The 27349-nt window shown below is 49.2% G+C and overlaps 2 protein-coding genes across 5 annotated transcripts in view; one reads left to right on the plus strand and one right to left on the minus strand.

Annotated features, from left to right (window-relative positions):
• Positions 1-11164, plus strand: part of STK4 (serine/threonine kinase 4) — a 46467-nt gene extending 35303 nt beyond the window's left edge. For both annotated transcript variants that reach the window (XM_042049791.1, XM_042049799.1), the window contains one exon: positions 8051-11164. In XM_042049791.1, coding sequence (XP_041905725.1) covers positions 8051-8209 — 159 coding nt within the window. In that variant the 3' untranslated portion in view covers positions 8210-11164. The remainder of the gene's footprint in view (positions 1-8050) is intronic.
• A 3494-nt stretch (positions 11165-14658) lies between these two features.
• KCNS1 (potassium voltage-gated channel modifier subfamily S member 1) overlaps positions 14659-27349 on the minus strand; it is a 14417-nt gene continuing 1726 nt past the window's right edge. Inside the window, exons 1-3 of one of the 3 annotated variants that reach the window (XM_042049834.1) lie at positions 26980-27259; positions 21928-22920; positions 14659-16962 (exon numbers count right to left, since the gene is read on the minus strand). In XM_042049834.1, the coding sequence (XP_041905768.1) occupies positions 16507-16962; positions 21928-22920; positions 26980-27012 (1482 nt within the window). In that variant the 5' untranslated portion in view covers positions 27013-27259 and the 3' untranslated portion in view covers positions 14659-16506. The other 2 variants (XM_042049853.1, XM_042049843.1) reach the window with 2 other exon arrangements.

Genomic DNA, 27349 nt, shown 5'->3' on the forward strand with positions numbered 1-27349 from the left:
GTGAGACTCCAGCAGTGAAGCCAGGCTGGAACAGAGGGGCAGCTTCCTGAGGAGCTGTGCTCCTGTGCCTGCCTGGGAGAAGCCTTGCTGAGGCAGCAGGATGCCAGGCTGGAGAGAGAGGTCTTGGCAGCTGTCCTTCCTGCAGATGCAGTTTCCAGTTTAGACATGATCTTCCCAGTGTGTAGATACAAAAATGCTGCTAGCATGGATTTTCTTGCTATTTTCTAAGTCCGTGAGAGACTTTTCTCTCTCACAGAAGAGGTAGCAGAGTTATGTAAACAACCAAGCCACCTGCAACCTTGAAAAGTCTTGTTTATGGTACAGTAGAAAAATATTTTGACAATGGATGTTTTAGGATTTTAGCCAATCACCCCAAGAGGTGGCTGATCCTTGTCCAACTAGACTAAGAAGAAAAAAGTCTATAAAAGAGTTTGTAAAATAATTAAATAAACCAATCTTGCTGCACAGTTCCTGCCTGCTGGATCTTCTCTCCTGCTCCTCCCTATGGCTGCAAGACACGGTGATACACCCTAGGGCCCAGGCCTGCAGTAATACCAGTGTGTCAGGCAGGGAGAAGGATGGCACACATGGCCCTCCAAAATTCTGAAGGAATAGTACAGATACCATGGTCTGGTGTTGTGAACCTTTATTTTAGTCAAGTAAGCAGAGCTACATGGAAAATTAACTGGAATCCTTACTGGCATCATAACAATAGGGTGCTTCACTTTCAGTAGCCATAACACTCCGCAGCTGTGTAAGTGAGGTAGAGCCATCCCAAATACTTCACTTGAGAGCCCTGGGTCCCGACCTCTGTTGCAACTCTCTATTAAGGTACACTTTCCCAGTTCAGCTGGGGATCAAAAGCTGAGTGTGTGGTAGTGTCCATCTTTTCTTCCACAAAAAGTGGTGCTGTGATTGCATTTATGTGATTATATTTAACTGGCTTAAGCTGACTTGACCTCTAGGTCGTATGATGATCTCATTGAAAGTGTTGTTTCTTTGTGGAAAGCCATCTGCTATTCAGGTGAGGTGGCCTGAGACCAGTCTCCAGATGTGCACTGATCACAGCTCCTGTTTGGGAAGTTGTAGCTGCAGTGCTGTTTTGGCTGGTGCTGGATGCTGCAGCCCATGATGTGTTTTGCCAGTACATCGCCTAAATAATTAAGGTGCGTTAAAAGCAGAAGCTTGTGCTGCTGAGACTTCTTTTTCAAATCTTTTGAAAGATTAATATCTGTATTTTTAATCTTGCATGAAATCCCGCAATGAGTGCATTTCATTCGCTGCTTTCATAACAGTGAGAAACTTCACTGACGTGCTGATGCTAAAAGGGAGGGAAATCAAGATAATTAGTGCTTGTGTAGGCACAAGGGCTTGTTCTGATTTACTGCAGCCCCTCTGTAGCATGGCTGCTTGACAGATCTGTGAAGTTGTAGGGACCTGATGGATGAGGAGAAATCATCAGAAAGTGCCAGTAGGTCCTTGTGCCCTTTGCATTTGACAACTCTAAGTGAATAAATAGTTAATGCCTGCTCATACATTACATCAAGGCCTCCTTGTGCTGGAAACGTAAATGAGAACAAGGCACTTAATTTTTAGAGTAGTGATTGAAAGTATGCCAAGTGGTATTGAGGCAGCATTTGAGGAAAAATGCTATGAGAAAAAATGGCATGCTATTCCAACACCAATTTATATCACCATCTTCAAGATCTAAAGTCTGGAGCACTGCTTAGCGTGAGAAATTACCTTCTACATTTGATTTTGGCCAGAGAAATTGAGGACGGGTTTTTTTCAGGTTTTAAAAAAAGTGCACAGTACCTTTGAGTAATCTTTGTCCTCAGAGTATATTTCATATGAGCATTTAATTGATACCTTGTTTAACCAGTCTTTCAAGTTACAGAAAGCTAATTCCAGGGTAATCTCAGCTTTTACACTCATCAGAGCTCACATTCATGAATCCTTGAGTTCTGACACCCCTCCCTGGCTCGTGCTCTCCGTAGCACACTGCACTCAGCGTGCTGCAGGCTGAGCTCTGCCCCAGGGTGGTTGCTACAAACAGCCACAACAAGTGGCATCCGATGGGAGAGCTCCTCCCAAAAATAAAACTCTGTTTGAGGAAGTGACAGAAGAAAAGTTCAGGAGTTGAGGTGGATACACATCAAATTGATCTGCAGGGTTCTGGAGAAGGAAGTGTGAGTGTGCCCTTGGTTTTATCAGCAGGGAAGCATCATGATAGCCTTGGTGATAGCCTAGGTCAAGTGAAGCAGGAGTTTAATTATTCTCTTCGGTGAAGAGCCTCCCTTCCCAAAGGACACCTGAACACTTAATTGACTGCTTGTAGGAATTGTTTTATACTTGTCTCTGATATGTAGCTACTTCTGCTGTCGAGTGTGATCATCAGCAGCCTCCCTTGAGGGGCTTCCACACAATTGAGGTCCCAGTTGGTTGTTCTGGTTTTGTTTTTCCAAAGTAGACTGTTGCTACTCTATTACCGTGGTGATACTTTTCATTATCTCTAACAGCAAATTCCTGTTTGGCATTTAATGTTTAGCATAGCTTGGGTAACTTGATTTGAGTAAAACCCCCTCTCAAGCCACGTTTAGAGTTTGCCTGTCTAAATACACACAAATAAATGATGGGTTGTGCTCCCTGCTGATGCGATTGATTAATTTCTTGGGGGGATTTGACCACTGGGTATTCAGTCAAGAACTGTTAGATTGCAGCATAAAACTAGGCTTAAAAGGAAGCTGTAACAATAAAAGCTGTGCTAAATAGACAATTAATTTGTTTTTTTCCTTAGTTCCCATCTAGCTCATATCTTTTCTACTAAGAATTTATTTCCCTGTGTAGCGTGGGAAGCTGCAATTTTATTACTTCTGTATTTTAGTCTTCAAACTCCCACTGCCCCTTATGAAGTGATAATTGCTAAAGCCAGTTTTTCTAAAGGCTATATAAAACTTAAAAGTTTGACATCAAGTTATGTTGAGCAGTAAATGCCACCTGGAATATCTGGGTGAAAGGCAGGCAGAGCGATTGCTGCAGCTGGGTGTTTTCTTTCTAAGAAAGCCACAGGCTGTTGGTAACAGTGGGAGGATATTGGGAAAATACCCTGAGCATGTGGAAGACAAGTGTTCAAACTCCCAGAAATTATGGTTGAGGGGAATGACTAGAGGGCTAAGGAAGAAGAGAACAACTTCCTAATTTTGTTTGTAGGATTGGCTGTAGTATCAAGACTTGAAAATATCCTCCTTCTGAGAAACTGTTCAAATGCTTTCACCACGAGGAAAGTAACTTCATCTCAGCAGTCTCATACATATTCCAGTTTTGTTCCAGAAGTCAGGGTCCATCTGCATGTTTGAAAAGTGATGGTAGAAAAACTGCATCCCCACCCAGGGGATGGAGGGTTCCTGTTTGGCACAAGCCTCAAGACTTCAAAGACAGTGTTTAAAAGCAAAGCCTAGATAGCTTGAAACGTTGCAGACATGCAAAGAAAAGGCTTTGTGCTAAATGCAGGGATCAAATGCAGTGTCAGTGAGTAAAAAGAAAGTTTCAGGAGGAACATGTTTTCCACTGGCCCCAAGATAATATTTTTTGATTCCTGTGCAGTCAGTGAGCTAGAGCTTGGCCAAGACTCTTTGTTGGGGGAGAAATGTGTGAAAGCTGCTGGGAAACAGCTCATTTCTGTTTGATGCTCATAATTCCTGCAGCAAGGGCATTTTGCTGGCAGTGTTTTTGGTAGAGGAGCAAGAATGATGGCTGAAGTGACTCGGGGGTTACTGGATGACCATATTTAGGTCAGTAGTGCAGGCTGGTCCAGGCAGTGGTGACCTTGTGCTGCTCAAGGACTGTTGAGGGACCAGAAAATGTGCCAAGTCCCAAACTGGTCAAGCTACAGACCTTTCTGTAGGCAAACCAGCATGGGTGCTGCTCAGTGTGAGGGCTGTGGGTACTAAGAGGCCTATGGTAAATCATTTGCATCAGCTTCTATTTCAAAAAGTTTTCACCATTTGGGGTTTTGGTGAGGGCAGAGGCTGAGTTAATTCTCTAGGCTTTGTGTTTTACAACAGATTTTTTTTGGTTTATGAGAAACAGAAATCTGGCATGGTCTGTTTAAAAATACTGTGGCAGGGTTTTGGGCTGTGTCCTGCTTAGGGCAGAACAGCAGAGGTGTAACGTTCAGACCATGGTGCCCTTGAATATCAAACCTGTGGCTGCATCTCATATGTCTGCAGAGAGCTTATATTTATTCTCCTTTTGCTGCCTAGGTTCATTTACATTCAGCAGAATATCATGTTGCTGTGACACTTTACCTGACTGTAAGAAATGCAAGTGGGGTTTTTTTCCCCCTGTTTTTAAAATGCTGATTTGAAGGAACTGCAACTCAGAAGCAGTTTGCTGAGTTGAACATTATTCAGTGGGGTAGTTGTCTGCAAATCTGTCAGAAATGCTGACAAAGGAATGTCATGAATAGCTTACAAATCTCCTTGAGGAAGAAATTGTATTTCAAATTATCTGTTCCTGATTTGTCCATCACTACTGTGTAGGCATAGAAAGGCTGTAGGTTATGTCCTTCCAAAGGATATAATTATGTATGTCCTTGTGAATTATACAGTGGAAATCATCAGCATATTAAAACAAGATGTTGCTGTCAGTGGTGTCTGAAGAAAACAAACAGCACGGCTGTGGGTGAGAGGTTTTCAGATGAACGCTTCCACCTCTGACGTTTGTCTTCACTTGGGCATTTTTACAGAGTTAAGATCGTTTTCAAAACCTCAAGTGAAAATAAAACTGTTAATCAAATGGTTAAAAATTAGCTTTCTCAACATACAAGCTTGCTGGAAGTGTTTCACTGTGCTGCCTCCTCACCATTTTGATGGATTTGTTTGGCCAACCTTAGAACAAGTATTTTTTATCTGGCTTTACATTTGAAATGAGATTCCTTCCTTTAAAAGTTTGTCTTAGGTATTTGATCAGCATGGACAAAAATAGATACCTTTTACAGAGACAGAGCAGAGGAATTGCTGAGAAGTGAGGAGAGGAATGGGACTGAGCCCATGGCTAAAACCAGCTCTAATTGCAGCTGCTCAGCACTGAGACTTTACCCCGAGTAACCGTCTGTCATGAGATGCTGTCCTTGTCTTTCTTGTCTTATTTTGCTCCTGGCATTTCTCTAAGAGAATAATGTCAGTGTCCCAGGAGTGCACCGCTGCAGAAACAGATATACTGGAGTCTAAAACTTCATTTCTGGGAGAAAGTCTGTCTGTGCCATTGGCTTACAGTGAAATGCCAGGCAGCAAAGTGAAATGAAGGCCATCACATTTGGAACAGAGTTTTTTTTTTCCTTCTAAAGATGTGTGTGAGAGTGGAAGGACAGGCTGAGTAATTGCCCAGGCCAGGTCCCTGGGCTTTTGCTGTCGCAGCCTGAGGCACAGCAGGAACAGAGGGCTGGGTGTCCCAGCTCTTCATGGCTCTTGTGGCTCTCATTAGCCATTGAGGACCTGTCAGTCTCCCATCAGCTCGTCTGGGCTGAGCAGTCACCTCCTGGACCTTTCACCAGTGCTGCCCTTTGGCTTCTCTGCCTCTTCCAGGAGTAGCGTGGCACTCACAGCCAGGGTGCCGTTATAGCAGAGGAAAACTCTGCGAATAGTTCATCCTCACTGACACAGCACTGCATACAGGATGTTCCTGTGCTCCCAGATTCCTGCACCACATGGACTTGCCTCCCTTCCTTCTCCCACCATCCCCGTCGTGTTTAACCCGTGATCAGGCTCCCTTAGCAGCCACTTTGCCCTGCGTCACGCAGGTAACCCACTTCCCAGTTGATTCATATTAATATAAATCTGTGGGCTCTGCCCACTCCAGACTTAGCTGTGCTCCAGCATCTTCCATACTGTTCAACCATCTGTCCTGACAAACACAGTCCCGGGAATTGCCAAAGCTGTTGTGTCCCTTGGCAAGCAGTTCTTACGCTTTGCAGGGAGACTTTGTGTGTCGGTGTCCACGAAGGATGTCCCGTGATGCTCCATCCTGTTCAAGGACAGCAGTAGGGCAGTGTTCTCTTACTGCCACGTGTTCTGGAGAGACCATCTCTCTACATCTGCTCTGCCAGCTCAGGCACTTTGTTTCTGGCTCTAAGCAGCACCCAGCACTTGAGGAGGATGGCAGAGAAGGCTCAAAGGGCATCCATGGAAGATTGCAGCCCTAGGGCAATTTCTGACATCTAATGCTTGTCTTAAGCCTTGAGCAAGGTGTTTTAGATTTGTTCCAATACTCTCTTTAAGCAGTCCAGCACTGGGAGAGCTGTAGCTGCTTAGTGTATGTATTCAGTCCTTGTATTAATATTTTCTTCTGGTTTTCATTTTTATTTGACTTTTCAATTCCCTAGACTGTGAGGAAGTGGAATTAAGACTGCTCCTTAATAAATTAGTGTGAAAAGGCAACTGGTGCCATGCATCAACTTAAACTGCTGTCTGTTAAAGTTGCATTAATGTGTATAAATAATACATATCTTTGTGGAGGAAGTGCTTTGTCTTTCTAATGAACAGTTGCCTGATTGGAAAGGCTGAAAGACTCTATACCCTGGGCAGAAAGGTTGTTTTACATGTGCCTGGATTATTAAAATGGATTTGTGATCCTGAAACAGCAACTAGGGAAGATCTTGTTTAGCAGAATATGCTAAAGAACTTCAAAAGACATTGTGAGAAATCAGGTAGCAGGTGACTTTGTGATTTAGGGACTGGTATCTCTTCCACCTCAGGAAAAGGCATCAGGTTTCCATATCTTAGTTTTAAGGAGTGATGCAAACTACCATTAAACATTCATTTGTTGCCTTATAGTAAGCAGCAAACATTTCACTGCGTGTTTTGGTTCAGAAATGGCTTGAAGAATAACCATGACAGCTGACTAATTAACAGCTAAACTAAAACAGCCCCACTTGCATGAAAATAAAGATAAGTCACTTAATTATGATATTTGTTGAAAGCAAAAAAATCTGACAGTTCCTTCTGCACAAGAAAAAAACCCAAATTATTTTGTATATTCTTAGCATCCACAGCAGGTGCTCACTGATAGCAGGTGCTGCACAGTCATTTCTGTCCTGCTGCAGTGCCTGTAAAACAGTCTCTCCTGTGGTCACTTGGTCTTGGATGGGAAAAGGACTGGTGCTTAAGTAAACATTTGAAGCACTTCCAGTGTCCATATTTTTAATGTTATACTAAAATCCCGTCTGTTCCACAGGTTATAATATTATAACATTACATAAAGTGTGTAGCTCTGGACACCTATAGACTGTCCCAGGCCACACTTGGCATCTGTAATCACAGAGCAAAACTTTTCAGTGCCAGTTCTGAGAAAATTGGCACGGACAAGAGAGCCAGTTAAACAAAGGGCAGGCAGAGAGAGAATTCAGGGAGAGGGAGCTTGTCCAGATGAGCCTGACATCTTCACGTGTACAGGAAAATACAAATTGTACTTGCATATTTTATCAGTACAAGGCTGACCCAAAGTGACCTGGTGTGCATTTGTGCTCTGGGATTTCTGGTGTAGCAGAGTCTGAATTCCTCACCATGATTGAGATTCAGCCTCATTGTACGTAATTGCCTTTTTTTTTTCACCTGCAGCTTTTGTCAGTGATATGATTTTCTTCCTGTTCCCTCTGTCTCCTTTTGTCATTTAGCATGAGGAGGTTTAGTTGCAAGGAAAGGGGAGGAGAAGAGAGCTTTGCTTTCCTTCCATCTCAATGCAGCATTTCTGTCCTAAGCCTGCAAAACGAAGCATTAAAAAAGCAACTCTGTGGGGGAAACATTTCACTGGTTGGTTGTATGCTCACACTGCCAGTAACCAGAGCATGTAACGTACCTGTGAAATGAGCAGAAGCAGTATCCTGAGGCTCACTCCACTCTCACTGAGAGCAGCAGCCTGGGGCAGAGCTCTGCGTGTCTTTCCCTGCTGGAAGATGCACTCCGGCCGTCAGAGGAGCAGCAGGATCCCTGCAGGTGTCTGGGCAGTGGCTGCACTGATGCCGGTGTCTGTTCCTCTTTTGTCTCCCTGCTAGCTGAAGACTTGGAGCGTGGATGAGCTTCAGAAGAGGCTCTCTGCCCTAGATCCCATGATGGAGCAGGAGATTGAGGAGATTCGCCAGAAGTACCAATCCAAGCGGCAGCCGATCCTTGATGCCATCGAAGCCAAGAAGCGGCGGCAGCAGAACTTCTGAGCCACGGGTAGAATGTTCTTCCATCCTCAAACAATCAGCCCCTTGCTTTTATGACTACTGAACAGATTGATTTCTATTGAAATATGCTAGCAAAATAGAGGGCAATACTTCTGCTCGTTTATTTTTCCATAGCACCTTTGTGAACTCAGGAATGCCATTACGTGGAAAATCCTGATTGTATGTTTTAATGTTAGACATATATTTAAAACGTTATTCCAAAAGAGTTCTGTTACTGTTTTTAGGAGGATTGTTTTCAAACCAGAGGAACCAGATAGAAATAGGCTATTGAAAGTTGGCTCACTCTCTTTTCAACTGAACTTTCAGGAGTGCATTTTGGTTTAAGTTAATACAGATTGTTGTCTGTAACAGCTGATTCGTTTGTGGTTTTCTGTTTTTGTTTTTCTTTGTGAATGCACAAACTGCATTCAATCTCAAGCTGTTAACTGTTTCTGCTGTTAAGGTACTGATAAGTTTTAGGTCACTGAAGAGAGCAGGTGAGAACATGTTCAAACTGTTCCAGCCTTTTGAAAGAAACTTCAGTCTCAGTTTTTAAAAAGCCTGTAATAAGCCCCATGCCTTACACTGTGTGCTTTAAGCAAGTGTGATTTCTTCAAGACCTCAGTTTTGTCCTCGTTTTGTGTACTTTATGAATTTATCCGACTAGATAAAGCATGTTGTGCCTCCATAAGAAATGGCATTCTGTAATTTAAAATCTGCACCCACTTAAAACCAAAAGCCAGTCAGTGATCTGATACCCCTTTGTCTGTCTGTTTGGAAATGTCCTTCAGGGAGACCCTGCTGAGAATGGAGTGCTGGGAAAAGGAAACAGCGTTTGAATGGGTGGAAGTTGTGTGAACCTCTCTCAGGAATTAGGTACTTTGGCTGTGTCTAAGAGGACTTAAAAATCTCCACAGCTTGTGAAATATTTTATAGGCTTCATTTCAAATTTACATCTTTAGATGCTTGAATAAAAACTTGATTTCACAATCCTTCACATTTCCGCAAGGTTTAGCACATCAGGAGAGCTGAACTAAAAGTAAAGACTGTTGAATTAACAAAGATGTGCATTTATGGTGGTGGAGCATAGGCGGAGTTGATCTGGATGAGAAGGCAATTACCAACGTCCTGCTGGAAGAGGTTCAGTCTCTTCCAGTTCCTCTGGATGCTCTTGTGTTGTTTTTTTTTAATTTCCCTGCCATCCCTGCCCAGCACAGCCCAATCAGCCACAATGCCCCAAGCACGTACAATCGCTGTGAGGACGGTGCAATCGGCTCACATCAGAGTGGAGAGTAAAACAAAGCCTGTTTGCAGGGCAGAGACTGAGCAACACCTCTGCCCCGTGGGCAGTAACAGCAGAGCTGTGTAGTTTTAGGTGTTCCTAGCATATGATGGAATGTTTGGACAGAGTGTTTGGACAGTGTTTCTACCAATATATTTTTACTTTGCTCTGATAGAGGTAGCAGTTTCCACATCGTGCTTCTGAACTAGGCCTTGGTACATCACCTAGATGATTAAACAGCAGTGTCTCCTGAATCAATGCTGCTACAGAGGTGACATACTCGTTTCATGTTTCTGTAGGGTCTTGTTTCCCCGCTGGAGCAGGCTCTTGGCTGCTGTTCACAGTTCTGCTCCACAGCTGTGAAAGGAACCAAGCCATTCTTACCCTCTGCAGGGCTCCTTGCATCAGTTTGCCTCAGTTTGATAATGCACTGGGATCACAGCTGTCCCTAAGGGAAAGGGAGACAGTAAGCAGTGTATGTAGGGTGCTGCAGGAAGAGCACATCCTGGGATAGCCAGCAGTATGATAGCCTCAGGTGTTGGGAAACATCAGGGCTCATACCGTGCTCATCTGGAATCTGTGCAATAGGCTTTGCCCTAACCATGTCTTTATGATGGCAATTATTATGAGCATCCTTTGCATCAAGGAAATTCCCCCAGTTTAGGAGGGAGTTCTCTGGTCAGTTTTGGATCTTGTATAAGTCACTTGGACGGACCTGGCCCAGCACCTCTGGTGTGACAGACACAGAGATCTGTGACATGATAAATTGTGCACTGCCTGCGTGGGGCGGGGGTCAAGCCTGTTCTGCTGGAAGGAGTTTTTCCTCTGCACTGGGTAGGTAACTTTGCAGAGATCAGAGGGCATTAGAAACCCCAGCTTTTAGGTGAAACACCACAGGGTGGTGTCTATTTGCAGAATATGCAACCTGTGACTGCTGTAACTGAATGTAAGCACTCTTGAAATACTCTGCTTTGCTGACGTGATTGTCTTAAAATATAGCAAACGAACCAAAATAACTAAAACTGGTCCAATGGCTTAACTGTCTTTGAACCTTTCTTAAATGCTTGCAGTGGGTGAGACTTAATGATGTTTCTTGCACTTGGAGCTGTAATGCAGAGGAATTATTTTCTCCTTCACTGATTTTCAATTTGTTAGAGAAAATATGTCCCTTTTTGGTCCCTTTGTAGAATGTCTGGGAGCACAGTACCTATTCATTTCTCAAAGTCCTCCAAGCTAAGACCAAGGCTGGTACCATAAGGGAAGGCTGTTTTGACAAAGTTTTAAGCAAAAATCTTGCTTAATTTTGAAGCTGCATTCATGTGCTCCTTGGGTTCATCTGCATTGTGGAAAGGGTTCTGGACAAACCATTCTCTTTGCTTCTAAAACCCAGAGACACTGATGGTGTCAGTCATGTGAGACTTACAAATGTGAAGTTTGTAGCTTTAACTTTTTTTGTAACAAAGAAATTAGCAACACTGGCATAAATCTGACTTGAAATGCTGTTTTGTAAGATCTGGCTGTTTGTATATAATAGTGTTGGTCTTTAGTTTGTATATGTATGAAACAGTAACTTTTATTGCATTCCTCTCAGTTTGATACAGGAGATTTTGTTTGATCTTTCTCAAATATCTTGCCTTATTTGTTCAAAGGGGCAAATAAACTGTCCCTACCTGAAAGCATCAGTGTCGTGACTCATATGTATGCATTAAAATATTTTGGGGTGGTGTTGTTTATCAGGACGAGTTTTAACATGGTGCACCTCTAATCAGCCAATGTTATGCAACGTTCTGGAGGGGAGTACAAGCTCTCAGGAACACAGGCAGTGAACATGTCAGACACATTTTAAAACGTTACTAATTCTGCAGCTGGGGGTGAAATTGCTTGAGAGGGGCAGCTCCATGTGCTGGCAGCTCTGGGGGGGTTCAGGAGGTGATGCTCAGGCAGCTCCAACAGTGAGGAGCACGGGCAGTCCTGCCTGGAGCTCCAGTCCTGCAGGAGGGATGTTTGCCCCACGGGGTGCTTTGGCAGATGGGGATGCTGAGCTCTGCTGTGTAGGTCTTTGCTGTCTCTGCAGAAACTTCCCTGAGCCTGCAGGCAGGTTTGGGGCTAGGTACGTATCAATTTATCCACCTTCCTACACAACAGGTGAGGCTAGAGGCTCATTCCTAATTCTGGCTCACTTGCTGCACTTTGAGCTTTCTAGCTCAGAAAAAGATGAAGCTGACAGTGAGTGGGTGCTGCCTTCCAATGGTGAACTGTTGGCTTCGATGTGGTTTCCCTGAGCAGTTACTAAATCTGTCCTGGAGGGATGACTAACTGGAGCAGAGACAGAATTCATTCAGGAGTCAGCTTTGGTTAGCAATTCCGGAAGAAACAAAATAGATCTGAGCTTTTAAATGTTGGGAAGGAGCATGGAAATCAAAGGGAGGGAGGCTGCCGGCTTTTCTAGTAACTGGGAGAGCCTGGAGCTCTCACATATTCTCAGCAACATTCTCAGGATATTGTGGAGCCCCAGCACAAAGGGAGGGAGGGTTGTGCAGCCGTACCAGGGAGAGTTTGTGTGCGCTCCCTCTGTGCTGGCAGCTCTGCACCTGCTGCCCAAACTCCTGCATGTGACTAACAAACCCAACAACAGGTACCCCTGAGCTGAGACTGATGTTTAGCCTTGGGTTTTCTCCCCCATAAGGGAAAAAATCAGCTGTCCACTAAGCCCATAGCACCAGCAGTTTTTAATAATTATTAGCACTAAGGTACAGGGGCTGCTGTGCCAGTGTCCTTTTTGCCCAGTTATTCATTTCCTATACCCTCATTTTGTACCATTTCCTGCTCTCCACAGGCCAGAAGAGTCTGAGCTTGGGTAGATGCTTTGAGCGTTGGCTGACAGCCCTGCCTCAAGAGCTGACAATTTTTCATTTCACTAATCACTCTGGCAAAATTTTGAAGAGTCAAACCAGGAAATACCCATCAGCTTTTTCCAGACTGAAAGTTAATTGCCCTTTAATTTAAGAGCCCAGGAAGAAAGCCAATTTGTTTAAAAACTTTAAAACAATTCAATTCCATCTATGAAGGACTGTCCTGCTCCCCTCTAGGTTGTTGCTGTCCAAATCAATACAGTGCTGGACATGGAGGGAGCCCAGAGTCCCTGAGTCCCATGCTGAGTGGTCACAGCAGCTTCTTGCGGACCTGTCTGTGCAGAGTCAGCAGACAACTGAGCTGTAGGGTGGATTTTCCTCAGCCCAAGGAATTCCAAGCTCTGGATAGTCACTCCTTCACCACAGAGAGCAAGATCTTGAAAGAAACCTGGGGCAGTTTTTCCCACTCCGCTGTTCTCGCCAGACTCGAGGTCTGGATGTGAACATGCATTGCTGGTGCTGTGCCTCCCTGCACCCCTGACCTGTGGTTTTTATTCTGTGACACTGTGGGACCTATCTAGGCATATTTGGTTAATTTAATTCCATGCCTTCAAGGCTGCTCATTTGGATTCCTCAGATGGTTAGAATGGAAGTCTCGATTTTGTGTGTTCCCTACAACTAAGTTAACAGCCTGCGTTCAGATAAAGGCTAAAGTGAACCCATAGGTATATGCAAACGCTGGGGCTGTCTCACTACAAGGCAAAAGTGGTCTAGCATTATTTTGTATTAAAAAAAAGAAAAAATGGAACTGCTGCACTGTTTGTCTTCACTGATCTCCTTACATAATTCAGTAAATGAAGTAACACTGAACATGTCAAGCAGTGTGCTCAAGCAGTGAGATCTGGTTTTTGCTGAGGTCAGCAGGGCTGTAGGAATCTGTGAGCAGGAGAGATCCCAAAAACACTGCCAGTGAGTCGTCTTTCCTTCCTAGAGATGAAACCCTTTCAAATCTCCTGGTTTTCTAATTACCAGCTGAGTGCACAGACCGTGCTCAGGGTAGTCATGGATCTGAAAGTTGGCAAAGGAAAAGAAGTTTTAAACAAAGGTAATGAAGTTTACTTTGTCTCTTTGAGCAGAGTTGTCTAATTCTCAGCTGCGTTAAATTGCTTAATAAGGTCACTCCTTAATCACCGTTCCCTGGAGGCAAGAGAGTCATGCTTTAGTCAATCATTTTCTGAATGTGGAAAGCAGCTTTGTAGGAATAACCTGATAAAGTGTGTAATTGATTTACCCACTGTATCAAATGAAAATGCAGCCACTCAGGAAAACTGATTAGGGATTAGCAAAAGAACATAAGTTTCCTACTTGCCTTAGAAATAGTAAGCCAGGCCTGTCCTGGCAGCCCGGTGCTGCACAGCCGTGTCTCACTGGGGAGCGTGGGCTGTGCTCACCCACTCTGCTGCTGGGCACCTTCCTGCACCCGGCTCTTCCCTGCTCTGCACAGCTCGAGCTCTGCGAGATCTGCCTGCACAGCAGTGGGAGGATTTTCCTAGTGCAGTTACTCAGAGCCATACAAATCCTAATGTCTTCACAGGGAGCGGGAGGCTAAAAAAAGAAAAGATCTTTCGTGGCTTCCCCAAACCCGAGCTTGGAGCTCTCGTGCACCAGCCCCCTCCGATGTGCCTTTGCGATGTGGCAGAGGGGCTCACAGGAGATCCTGCCTTGCTTTTAGCCCCCAGGGTAGGGGAGCTTTTGCCTTGGAATGATCAGCAGCATGTGGATTTTTAATATTTTAGTGGAAAAGCTCTCAAAGGAATAAAGATTAAACTCTGTTTTATCCCTGACTCCTACCACACCCAGCAATGGTCCTGCCCTCCCCAGCCAGCCCCTGCAGAGCAACAGCCTAGAGACACCCCTCTCATGTCAGAGTATCAGAGAGGCCACATCAGGATTCCCTCACTCCCAGCTGCGATGCCTGGCTCCCTGTGTGGCTTTTCCCAGAGCCCACCAGCTCCAACCTCTTCCCTCATACCCTGTGAATGCCTTGTTCTTTGAGCCTCAGAAAGGTATGTTATCCAAACTGCTCCAGCCAGGATGACAGCAGGGGTCCAGGCACGAGGACTGGCTGTCAGCACACCATCCAGAGCAGGGGTGAGGTGGGAGCTGTGCTGTGCTCCAAGGTGGTGCTGGAGCTGGCTGACGGGAACCTGCAGAGCTGTGGGAGCAGCTCAGCTGCTCCTGCTCACCTCGACCCAGCCCTGGCCCAGCCCATGGGCTGCACGAGCACATCCAACTGCCATGAAACAGAAACCAGCATCCACAGCAGATCACCAAGGTCTTTAATAAAATATACAGTATGCATCCCATGCTAGATAGAAAATTAATTTACATGCTCCTAGTTATTTGCATAATGCTTTTTCATTAACAGATGTCATTTACTGTTCACATTTGAATACATTTTGCTACTGGAATATTTATGTTGAGAAGGGGAAACTCCTTCCTGTATTCAAGTAAGAGTGCAGCAGGAGCTGGTCGGAGCAGAGGGTGCTGCTCTCCAGTCCCAGCTCCCAGCAGGAATAAGCACAGAGCAGACCATGAACCATCGGTACTGGAAGACTTGATGATGCCAGAAGCATGAGCACCCTCCCATCCCACACCACTGTTCCTTGGGGACCCTTCCTGAGTCCCACTGGGTTTGGAAAGGCTGGACCTGCACCGGTGTTGGTTTGGCTTTCCTTGCCCGTGACCAGCAGATCACTATAGAGGCAGAGCTGGCACCGGCGGCTGTGCTGAAACCCAGCTAGGACAACCAGCAGCAAACCCCACGATCCAGGTACCTGGGGTCGTCCTGCAGCCATCAACATGTGTTTGAGGTGATTTGGGATTGCAGGATGCACATTTCTCCTGCTCAGAACAGGCATTGCTGGGTGCACTCCTCTGTGTGCAATGGAGCTGCACAATTTCCAGAGAACAGGGGGTGGGAGGGCAAGGAAAAGCTCTCTAGAGAATTAATGCTGTGCTGGGAGCAGCCTCAAAAGTGCTCAGGTGGGCTGGGGGGCCAGGCAGAAAGGGGTTTGGTGCTCCAGGCTGACCTCCCTGCCCGGCTGTGAGGTGCTCAGGGGCTGCAGTGACAAGGAGCAGTGCAAGGTCCCCTCTGTCCCAGCTCTCTCCCTGCAGAAGGAAGGTGAGTGCAGCGGCACCTGCATAGCTCAGCTCCCTGTGGGGATGCCTGGGGCAGTGTGACCCCCTCCTTACAGCCCTCCTGCCCTGCCTGGCCCTAAGACAGGGAGGAAAAGGGGCAGAATTAAGCCAGGCTGGGGGCTGTGGCGAGGAAGACCAGCCCCACTGGGATTGGCTTCTCAGTTCCCCCAGCTCGATTCCCTCCGACTGCTGCTGCCTCAGAGAACAGTGTTCCTTCTGCCTGGTCATCCCCGGCTGGTGTCCCTCCCCCATGCACGGGCAGGGCTCCCAGCTGTGCCACCCTCCCAGCACAGCCCCAGATCCCTGGGGGTCCCAGCAGTGGCAGTGCCGGAGAGCAGATAAATCCTGGCTGCAATGGAAAGAAGGTGAGGTTCAGTCAATCCCACTGCAGGGGCTGGGGACCATCGGGCTCACCCTGAGCTGGTCACTACCTCTCCTCCCATACAGACTCATTCCCAGGCCCCTTTCCTTATGGCTGGGGGAAGCGCAGTTGAGCCTTTCGAGGCTGTTTCCAGCTGGGGGTAGGACAAGGCTGGGGCTGGAGTTGTCGACCTGGCACAGGATCTGTAAAGGCTGCCGGCCTGGTTGAGGGCTGCCTCACCCTTGAGCTATTTAACCACACCCTGGACAACACAAAACCTCAGGGCAGAGGAAAATCCCCCTCCGTACAGTTGGGGCAGTGCCTGATCAGGGGTCACTTTTATTTTCTGCCTCCCTTTCTGGCAGGGGTATACCCAGCACCACAACCTCCCTCTGCAGCCACGGGTGAGCAGGGTGAAGGCTGAGACACATCCAGGCAGACGCAGGGTCTGGAAGCAGCCAGCGCCCACTGAGCATCTCCTCCAACCCCTCCTATCCTTTGCAGGGCAGGGGTGATGCCGGCCGTGGCTCCTCCGCCGTGTCCCGGTGCCATGCTCCCCATGAGCAGGCAGGTCCTACGTGCCCCAGGGCCACAGAGCCGGGGGTCAGGGGCTGGGGTGGGCGCCAGGGGTCAGACCACGGCGGTCGGGGCTGCCCCTGTCCAGGGAGGTCTCGCTCAGAGCCTCCGAGTCTCGGTCATGGCTGGAGATGCTCCCCACCTCCGCGGGGTCCTTCTTCCCGCTGTTCCTCACGGCCGCCTCCAGCGCCTTCTGCTTGCGGTAGAAGTGGGAGAACTTGTTGAAGATGATGGTGATGGGCAGTGCCACGACCAGGATGCCCCCCAGGATGCAGCCCGAGGCCGCCAGCTTCCCCGCCACGGTGACGGGCACCACGTCACCGTAGCCCACGGTGGTCATGCTGACCGTGCCCCACCACCAGCATGCTGGGATGGTGTCGAAGCCAACGTCTTCCTCCTTCTCAGCAGTGTAGGCCACTCCAGAGAAGACAGAGACCCCCACAGCCAGGTAGAGCAGCAGGATCCCCACCTCCCGGTAGCTGTGCTGGAAGGCAAAGCAGAGCGTTGGTCAGTGGGGGCCACCACACCCAGCACAGCCAGGACACAGAGATCCCACAGCCCTGCACAGACGCCTGCACAGACTACCTGCACGCCTCCATCAGGGATCTCTGCTCTATCCACTTCTGTCCTGCTCCAGAGATGGACTGGGATGGGGTGGAGAGTGCAAGGGTGACTCAGATCTGGAGTGAGTGGTGCAGCCAGGAATCGTTCCTGGCACCCACAGCTGCCTCTCTGCACTCCACCAGCCTGCGAGTGCTGGGAGGGAAATCTGTGCTCCCCAGCCAGGGATCCCCAGCAGAGGCTGCTCCCCTGCCTCCAGCATTCACTCTGGCCTGATCTCAGCTAACAATATTTAGCACATTTTCCTTTTATCTTGGCAGGTCCCCAGAAACCACCTAATAGGCAGCCACTAAAAGAGGCAATTTGTACCTTCCTGAGTCGCTGGCACTGCTCGCTGGGAGGACGTGGCCTCTGCTGCAGGCTCAGCTCAGCTCTTACCCAGGTCTCAGCCCAGGCTCCCTGGGGACCCCAGAGTCCCTGGCTACCTCCTGTACCCCAACACCACTGACCCTCAGCATCTGTGAAACGCTTTGTTACACGTGTTTGTTACTCCTGTTTCTGAGATAATTACATTCCCTTCAGGCTTTGCTGCTCCTCCGTCAGAGACTCCAAGTAAACATCAGAGCTGACATGAAACCAAACACCCCTGGTCATCAGGGCAGTCCAGGGATCCATCCAGTGTCAGCATGGGCTGGTCTTAGACCCATCCAACAGGGTGCTGCAAGCCCCAGCTTGATGAGTATGAGCCCAAGGGGTCTGGGAGCCTTGGTGGGAACAGAGCCATGGGACACCCAACTCTGATGTTGTGTGCAATGCTCCTTGAAGAAGCCATTGTTTCTCTGGTTTCAACCTAAAACCTTTGTGCTGCAATCTTTCTTTGTGTATTCCTAATATTTGAACAAAGTATAAAACGTGTGCCAGAAGCCCAGGGGGAAAAGGCTGTGGGCAGCTGGAGGACAAGGCAGCAAGTCATGCCGGGAAGGGACTGCCAGGGGACGGACTGCCACCACCATCCTCCCAGCAGGGCTTGTCCAACCACTTTTTGACTGCCACAAGTGAATTTTTTGGATGTTTCTGCCCAGTGACCTGCCAGTTTGCTCTTCATCTTTTGGGGAAAGGAAAGCAGAGCTTTGATCGTGGGGATTTTTTCCCAGTCTCCTAACAAGCAGAGAATGCTTTATTGGAGACCACATAATGGCTAAAGGAAACAACATTTGAGCAAAGCAAACAGCAGCAGATGTGGGAAAAGGCTTCTGTGGTCAGGATGAGACTTAAAGGAGGTGGATTCATGGCAGGGAGTGAGGAGACTTTGCTTGGACAGCTGGCAAAAGCTGCTTAGCTAATGCCAGTAATACCAAACAACCTCCTCTTCCTCCCCTTCCTCCTCCTCCTCCTCTTCTTTCTCCTCCCTCACCTGTGGCTGCAGATGCCCTATAGCAGTGCCACGGGAGCTCTTCAAGGAGGACAAACAGCTCAGAGCCACCGAGTTTCAAGGATGTATCACTTGGCCAAGAAAAACCTGCTCCTGGCTGGAAATTAACAGCAGGTCTATACATCCCAGCTGGGGACCAGCAGCACCGAATAACCTCACACATTTTTAAAGAGTATCTGGTCTGACCCTGGGATGTGTTGGAGGGGGAAGGCAAAGGGAATGTCAGGCAGCTCAATAGCTCCTGCTGTTTCAGTTTACAGGCAGGGTCAAGGTTTGCAGCACAGGGAAGGCTCCAGGAATGTCCCAGCTGATCCTCGGGCACTGGCTGCCACCTATTTGCAGCCATTTATCTGCAAAACTTCTGGTTTGCTCATTGATGGAGGGGGAAGGCAGCTGCAGCTGGGGTTTGGCTGGGATTCAGGCTTAGCCAGGGTTTGGGTGGGATGCAGTTTTATCCAGGGTTTGGGGGGGTTGCAGGCTTAGCAAGTAGCCAGCCTTGGGAGAGGCAGTGCTAGGTAATAAAAGACTCCAGCAAAAAGCCCTCCAAGTAGCAGTCTCTCCAGATTCCTGCCAAATGCACATCTTTCCTCCAGTGCAGCAGAAGACAGTCAGAATGGAAGAGCCCAGTTTGAGTCTTGCCAGAAATACCAGTATGGAAACCGAGCAAAGGTGGCCCATGGTAGCGACAGCAGGGTGATGTGTGAAGTGCAGTTCCAGCCTCTTTACACATTTAGGCCCCTGAGGGGGACAGACAGCAACTCCTGAAGATCCCTGTATGTGCTGCAATTACCCAGGGACCAACATCTATTGACTGCCAGTGGGAGAGGGGCTCCAAACCCGCACCCGCAGAGCCGCGATAGCGGTAATGGATGTCGAGCATGGCAGGGAGGAAGAGCAGAGACGTGTAGGAAGCCTCTCCTCAAATTAAACACGCTGTGGATCAGGCCTCAAGCAATCTGAGGACTGTTCAGGGTTTATGATGCACAAGTGGCAGAATTCCCTCTGCTAGCACTTTCGTGGCAGCGGAACCATCACTCAGCTTGCCAGAGCCATCGCTCCCGCTTCCTGGCTGTTAACAGCCTTCGCTGCTCTGCTCCTGCTTTCTGCTCTTGCAATAGGAAGTAAATTATGATTAACAAGTCACTGTAATTTATGTGCCCACTAAATCACAACGCCAAGCTGCTGCATCAGATTTGTGTCTTTGCTCATCCCCATTTAGAGCTGTCTACAGAGTCCCCAGGAAGGGGCACTTCCCAGCACGTCACTGGGTGAATCAGCTGCTCCTCAGAAGCCGGAGCCGGGACACTGCTGGCTCCCCAGATCTCGTTTGCTGCTTAGTAATGTGCACGAGTCCATCAGTGCCTGCTCTGCTGAAAGGTGTTGCTCATGCTCGGATGGAGCACTGACAGGACATAGGGAGCCCTTTCTACGTCTGCAATTTTACTTAAATTTCACCAGCAGTGTTACCTGGGTCTGTCACTTGTCAGTGCTCTTTCAAGGTAAGTGTTCAGAAGTAAGTATGATGCAGGTAGGACTTCAGGCATCTTCATTTCGGACAACCCTCCCTGGACTCTGTTTCATCAGGTTTTGAGGATGCCAGGAGTATTTTGATGCTCTGTGGGCTCTGCAGGATTAGTTCTGGGTGGGGCTGATCCTGCTTCACAGCAGAAGCTGGCAGAAGGCCTTTTCTGCTGCCCATCCTCAACCCCATTCACACTCAATGGTTCCTTTTCTCCATGACTCAGCCACGGGAATGGGTCCAACTCCAGCAGCCGAGTCCTGCTGATGCCAGTACACCCCATGCCAGCCCTGTCACTGCTGCAGCAGCAAAAACAGGGTGTCCCCAGCTACTCATCCCTGTGATGGCCCTTCAGAGGGAGCAGCATGAGGAACTGCAGCTCCCTCCCATGCCAGGCACTGAGTGAGAGGAGGGTGTCCCTTTGGTTGAATTTCAGGCTCTGTCACAAGGATTGCTTCCTTGGCCATGCGTTTGATACACCAGATGTTTGAGGAGGGGAAAGCACAGGGATATTTGCACAAGCAGTGCTTGAAAACACAGCCTTCTGGTTTGAACATGGGGCCCAGGGGCAGAGATGAGGTGTTTGCCCTGTTGATCGTCCCCCATGCCCAGCATGAGCCCCATGTGTGGTGGGGCATGGGGAGCATGTATCACTCTGAGTCTTAGCAGGCTCAAGGATCAGCTTTTAGGATTCCCATTGACGCAATCACCAAGAACCAGGGACAATTAAAGGCCGAGTTTAATTGGCCTCTGCACCAGTCTGGATTTTCTGTGTAAGCACAGGAGGTGAGTTTCCTTCTCCCCAGATTCAGGAACATGGCCCTTAGCACAAGGGTGGAGGGGAGAGATGGTGGGGGTGAGCCAAACCACACTGGGCGTGGAGGCTGGTCCTGCTTTACCACTGAGCTGCAGTGACAGAGATCTGGCTGCAGCACAGGGATAGTGAGGATTGCATGGCAGATTTCAAGTTGCCCTTGGTCTGTCTGAAGAGGCCGGGGGTGCTGTGCATGGGGGTCTGGAGAAACACAGCCTTGGGGCGTGTTATGGGGGATGTGGACCCTCTCACCAAACCTGCAGGGATGCTTTCTAGGCATACCTGAACCCTGGTCCTCCACTCAGTCAGCATTTCCTCCTCCAGACCTTCCTCCTGAGGACCACATGGTCCTGGGACCAGTTTCCCCCAGCCCTGCATGCCAAGTTTTCCATCACACTGGGGGGCAGCTGCTGGTAACCCAGGCTCTGCTGAGGGCACAGACCCTGTCTGGGGCTGGTTGTCCCAGGCCATGCAAGTCACCCTTTGTTTTTCTACTGCTGCTTTGTGCCAGACCCAACCTCACTGTATCAGCTCAGCTGGACCATGATTTCTGTTTCCCTAAATGGCCAGGCACCAGGGGTTGGACACTGGCCTCTGGTCAGCTGGCAGCATGCCCGTAGGAGGTTTCCCCTTTTCCCAGACTGGGGACAGGAGCAGCCCTGAGCCATGCACACTGGTGCTGGCATACCTAGCAGCTGCTGGCTGGCCTGCTACCTGCTCAGCAGGTCACTCAGCCCAGCTAGACGCTGACTCACTTCTGGTGGGACATCCCCATCCACCCATGCATGGCTGAGTCTATTCCAGTGCTGTGCAACGAGGCTTTCATACCACAGTGGGATGGCTGAGACCCTGGAGGCACCAGTGCTGCACGAGGCAAAATGGGGTGGATTGGTGTTTGTGCTGCGTGTGTACAGAGCACTCCTGCAGTCAGTGCTCCTCACACTTGTTTTCTTTAGCAGACACACCAACAGCCCAACCCACTACCCCAAGCAAGCTTGCCAGGCACGACCCAGAGCTGGGCGCTCACTGCAAATAGGGACTTCCACATCCCCCAGCCATGCCAGAAGTCTCCTTCTTGCCCAGAGACTAAAGGAGTAGACAAGGAGATAGAGAGCCAGTTTACCTTCAAGGTGGCCCCCAGTGACCTCAGTCCAGTGGAGTGCCGAGCCAGCTTCAGCACCCGGAATATCCTCATGAGCCGAAACACCTGCACGACCTTGCCCAGGTTGCCCAGCTCCGAGTCACTGCCCATGGTCACATCCACCAGGAGGGTGAAGTAGAAGGGCAACACTGAGACAATGTCAATCAGGTTCAGTGGGTGCGTGAAGAACTTCCTGGGGTTGGGCGAGAGCAGGAGGCGGGAGGATACTTCGAAGGTGAACCAGGAGATGCAGAAATACTCCAGCTTGTGCAGGATGGGTTCATCGAGCACGTTGCCATTCTCATCCACCTCCTGGTACTCGGGCATGCTGTGGATGCACATGGTGGCTATGGACACCAGCACCACGCTAATGGACACAAAGCTGAAGAGTTTGCTGGGGATGGAGTAGCCGGGGTTCTCCATGGTGAGCCAGAGGCGCTTGCGCACGTTGCCGCAGCGCAGGGTGCTGTAGCGCAGCAGGTCGTGGTTGATGTCAGAGATCTCATCAGGGGACGTGTCCACACTGCTCACCTCGCTCTCCTCATCCCAGTTGTGGTGCCGGCTCTCCAGCTTGCGTTCGTGGTAGCGGTAGCTGCAGCAGGAGTCCAGGAAGAATTCGTTGATGCCCCAGTACTCGATCTCCTGGCAGAAGGAGAAGACGCACAGCTCCTCCATGACATGCAGCTTCCCTGTCTGGTAGAAGTGGAGGACGTAGAGGAAGAATCCAGGGTTTCGGTCAAAGTAGAACTCCCTGGCACTCACGTCGTAGTCATCGCAGAGCTGCAGGATGGACTCCTCCGAGTCGCAGGAGAGCAGCCGTCCCAGGCGGGTGTCGGGGAACTTGGAGAGGGCGCTGGAGCTGAGCCGCCTCCTCAGACCCCCCACGTTGATGTTGATAACGTCCTCCTCAAAACTGGGACCCCAGTAATTTAAGGTCTTGTTGACCATGATCAGCAGAGCAGGAGCGGGTTCCACCTGTGGATGAGACAGCGGGGCTGGAGGGGACGCAGGGCTCCCCCGGGTCCGGGTGCTCCTGGGTGAGGGGGGGGCCAGAAGCACCCTAGGAAGTGAGGAGGGATGTTTGCATTTTGAAAATGAGGACCAAGGCAAAAGAAGGGGAGAGAAACAGCTTTAGACAGTTGCTCTCCTGCAGTATGGAAGCTAAAAAAAGAAAAGCCAATGATTTTTCCAGGTGAAACTTTTCCTTGCTTTTTTACCTCCTAAAATTTCTCCCTTTGCCAGTTGTTAATGGCCTAAGGAAGGCAGTTTAATGCACCTCCAGCACCTCACCCATGGGGCTCTCCTTCTTCAAACGAGTAATTAGTCACTGAAGAGAGGATTTATTCCCCAAAGAGTCTCCTGGAGGAAAAATTAGATCTTGTCAAATCACCACTGCTGCGATTCTGCCGAAGTGCTTTGTAGCCCCACTACCTACGCTGCTAATTAGGCCTGGTCAAAAAGTCCTTAGACGGTTCAATCTTTCCAGCAGCACAGGCAGTTTTGCCAAATCAAAGTATTGTCACAGAAGGTGTCAGTTTCAGGGAGAATTTGAGAGGAAGAAGTGTCAAAACAATTCATCTGCCTGTTTTGTTTCCTCTTGTGTGTTCTGCCATGTAAAATATTAAGATTATTTTGATAATGTTGAAACATAACAGAAACATGATTCAGAATCATTGATGACTGAATAAAATCTGTATGTCGATGGGGAAATAAAAAGCCAGAGTTTCGATTTCCACTGTGTTTTAGGAATTTATAAGTTTCAGGGAGCTGGGCTTTTTTTTGCAGCAGAAATTCTATTTTCTAATGAAAAACACAGCATCAAAGAAAGAAAAGCATTTTCACACCTTCAGATGCATTTACCTGTCTTGACCAGAAATTTAGAGCAAAAAGGCAAATAAAAAGGGTTGTGATCTTTATGCACCACCTTGAAATCTGATTTTTCCACCTACCTTATTCATCAAAACAACCAGGGGACACATGGAGCAGCCCTGTAGTGATGGGATCCCCCTGCTCCTGGCATGGAGTGGTAAGGCTTGAGGGACACTGCTCTGCTTTCTTGGTCGAGGAATTACATTTTTTCCTGTCTTGTGTCACCCACAGAATTTTCCAAGATTTTAGGGGTACTGGCACAGAGGGCACAGAAAGGCAGCAGGAGCCGAGGGAAAAAAGGCTGCAGCCCCTGCAGTGATGCTGAAGTGCCAGCACACCCCATACAGGACAGCCTGGTCCCACAGCAACCACAGGGGGCCAAGGCTGGGTCAGTGACACGAGGTGGGTCCCTCCACCCAGGGGACTCCCACAGACCCCATTGCAACCCTTTGTTGCTCAGCAGCCATCTCACAGGGGTTGTGGGGCAAACACCAGGGCTCTACCTGCTTTCCAGTGTCTGAGAAACTCGGTGTAAAAGGTTTGTCAGACTGGCAGGGACCTGGGGGACATGCTCATATCTAAATCTGGAGGTCAGAGCAGAGCTGCAGAGGAACAGGTAATGGAGCCATGGTAAAGCCCTGGAGGTGTTTTTAAACTGATCAGGGCTGTGGGTGCAGGAAATGCCAGGTTTGTGTGAAACAGCCTGGCAAAGGCATCTGAGAACTCCACTGCATCTCCCAGCCAGGGCTCCTTAAAGGCACAGCTTTGCACCACAACCAGCGCTTCCATTACACCACGTCTGGAGGAGGCAACCGGCTCGTGATAAACCTCAGAGCTTAATGGACTCATTGTCTTGCCTTTCAGAGGGGAGGGAAGAAGGAGAAGGATCAATTTTTTTAACGCTTAAGCCAAAAGCAAGGGAGAAGAAGGGGTGTAAACACTTCTTTTCAGGGATAAATTGGAATTTCAGTGACAGATGAGCTTTTCCAGAGAAGACATCACACAGCCCATCTGTGGGGTAGGGATGACTAATCCAGGTTCCTTCCAGAAGGATGCTCATACATTCAGGCTATAAGCACACACAGAGATGGGGGGGCCTGGAGGTACAGCTGTGGGATCCAGCTTATCCCAAAATCAGCCTCAGACTCTGTCTGCACCCTCCCTGTAGAGCAGCCACTCTGAAAGGTCAGACCAAATTCCACCAAAATCAAAGGCAAGGTGGTTTGGGGGCTGGGCTGGGGCACGGGACAGCCCAAGATGGCAGGACAAGCCTGAAGCCTTGCTCCAGCTCAGCCGGACCACCCCCAGTGCACGGCCGTGGCTCTGGGTGAAATGTGCCAAATCGTGGGAGCCAGAAGGGAGACGGCTCCTACCTCCCTCCCAGCTCAAAATAAAAAGGTGGATGTCAGGACCCTGCAAGCTTTGTACCCCAGGGAAATCCCTCTATCCCTCCTGCAGAGCAAGGAGAAGGGTCACAAACTGCCAGAGATGTTCCTTTCTGGTGTTCACTTCTGAATAGACCAAATTATTTCTGCCTAAATACAGTTTTCATCTAGAAGTCTAAAGCAGGAATTAATAGTTTTATAACTCTCTTGCCTATTTGTTTCACAAACAGCTAAGCTCAGCTTTAGAACAAAACTGGGCTTTGAACTGGGACCCAGCATGATCTCCCCTGTTGGACCATCAAAGTGTGCACCCCATTCACATTTGCAGGCATATCAGCTAGGAAACAGAAGCTTACTTTGGGAAGCTTGGGTGATTTTATTTAAAAGCATGACGGACAGAGAATACAAATGTGTCTGTCTGTGATAAAGTGAATTTGCAAAATTTTCCTTTAGTTGACCCAAAATTTCCATGAATGATTGGAAAAAGGGAAGCGATAAAGCCAGTCTCTTTCTGATAAATGTTGAAATATATTGTAAGCTATTTTGAGACAACCGTCAGAATTACACAAGCCCAGTGTGAGCTGGGTGTTGGTCGTTCAAATTAATATCTATCTTGTGGAGAACAAAATCCCTGATATATGCATTTATGACAGTAAAAATAAAATATAAAACAGATCAAGCATGTCTATAAGAAATGCTAGAAGAGTTTCCCTTGACAACATATATTTTTCTCACAGACTTTCAAATGGAAGTTATGTATATTTATTCTACCTGGCAGAGGGAACTCAAGGGAATGGAAAGAAACGTGCTAATAGACATTCAAGTGAGGATGCAGCAAGTGCAGGGAGCATTGCACACAGGGTCTTTTCCAACCAGGTACAATGGATTTAGATTAACAGTCCAAATAAAAAACCCTGTACTTACAGCTCAGCGAGGCTTCCCAGCAGGGAGTCGGTGGCTTGTCTCAAAGGAGCCATTAGAAATGCGTAGAGGAGGAAGAATCTCTTATCCTTTGCCTGTAGCCTAGACCTAAATGTCCTGTCACCCAGGGCTTGTGACTGTGCACGTTCCAGGTGTGCAGGGGTGGTGGCTGCAAACCACTGAGGAGATCCTATACAGGATATCCATGGGACTGGGGTAGGACTGGGGGTCCCCTGCTGAGTACCTGAGGGGGCCAGTGGGGCTGGGTGACCTCCCAGCTCCTGCAGGGTGGTGTCCCCATACACTGGGACAGGACTGGGGAGACATCTGTTTTCTGGTCATCCAAAATTGCCCCTGCAGAGCCCCATCCCCATTGCTGAGTGTCTCTCTGCTCATCGGCCTGAAGATGCTCAGGACCAAGCCCTGCCTTGGGCGGTCCGGGGGTTTGCCAGGCAGGCAGTGGGGAGAATGGAAGGGGAATTCCCACTACTGGCTGCTCCCTGCAGGCAGAGCATGAGCTGCTGCTGTACGCTGAGAGGCCACTAAAATGCCCAGGGCTGGAGATGGAGATGACGGGGGACTCCCTGCTCGCCTCGGGTGCAGGAGAGGGTGATTAGCAACAGCCCAGCGCTGTGCCAGCCTCCACTCCCAGGTCTCACGCTGAGCGTGCACAGCTCTCCAGAGGGACCTCCGTGCTCCGTTCCCCGGGGAGGGGGATTGCAGCCCCCGGGAGAGGCAGGCTTCTGGGCGAGGGACTCCCCTACACCCGCCCGCAGAGGGACGGGAAGGAATGTCCCTGCGCCCCGGCACCCAGCAGCATCCCGGGGTGTGGGTGCTAGCACGGCGGCTCCCCGCTTACCCCGGGATGTCGATGCCTCGCTTCCCCGCTCATCCCTGCACGCCGCTGCTCCGGCTATCCTCTCACCCCGGGATGCCGGTGCCCCGGGTCCCCGACGCACCCCAGGGTGCTGACCCCTGCAGTGCCCGGGGTGCTGGTACCCCGGGTACCCGGGTTGCCGGTGCCCCGGTCCCTGTGTTACCGATCTTAAGGTCCTCGCCGCGCCCCGGGATGGCAGCGCCTTGGGTCCCCGGGATGCCGGTCCCCGCCGCGCGCCCGGGATGCCACTGCCCTCGTCCCCGCCCGCCCCGGGTGCCGGTGCCGCGGTCCCCGCGCTGCCGGTGCCCGCAAGCACCCGGTGGCGGAGCCCGGCCCCGCGCCGCCGCTCACC

The sequence above is a fragment of the Corvus kubaryi genome, unplaced genomic scaffold, assembly GCF_017639235.1.
Source record: "Corvus kubaryi isolate FWS band 111438036 unplaced genomic scaffold, C.kubaryi_AGA036_p1.0 134, whole genome shotgun sequence".
Classification (NCBI taxonomy): Eukaryota; Metazoa; Chordata; class Aves; order Passeriformes; family Corvidae; genus Corvus; species Corvus kubaryi.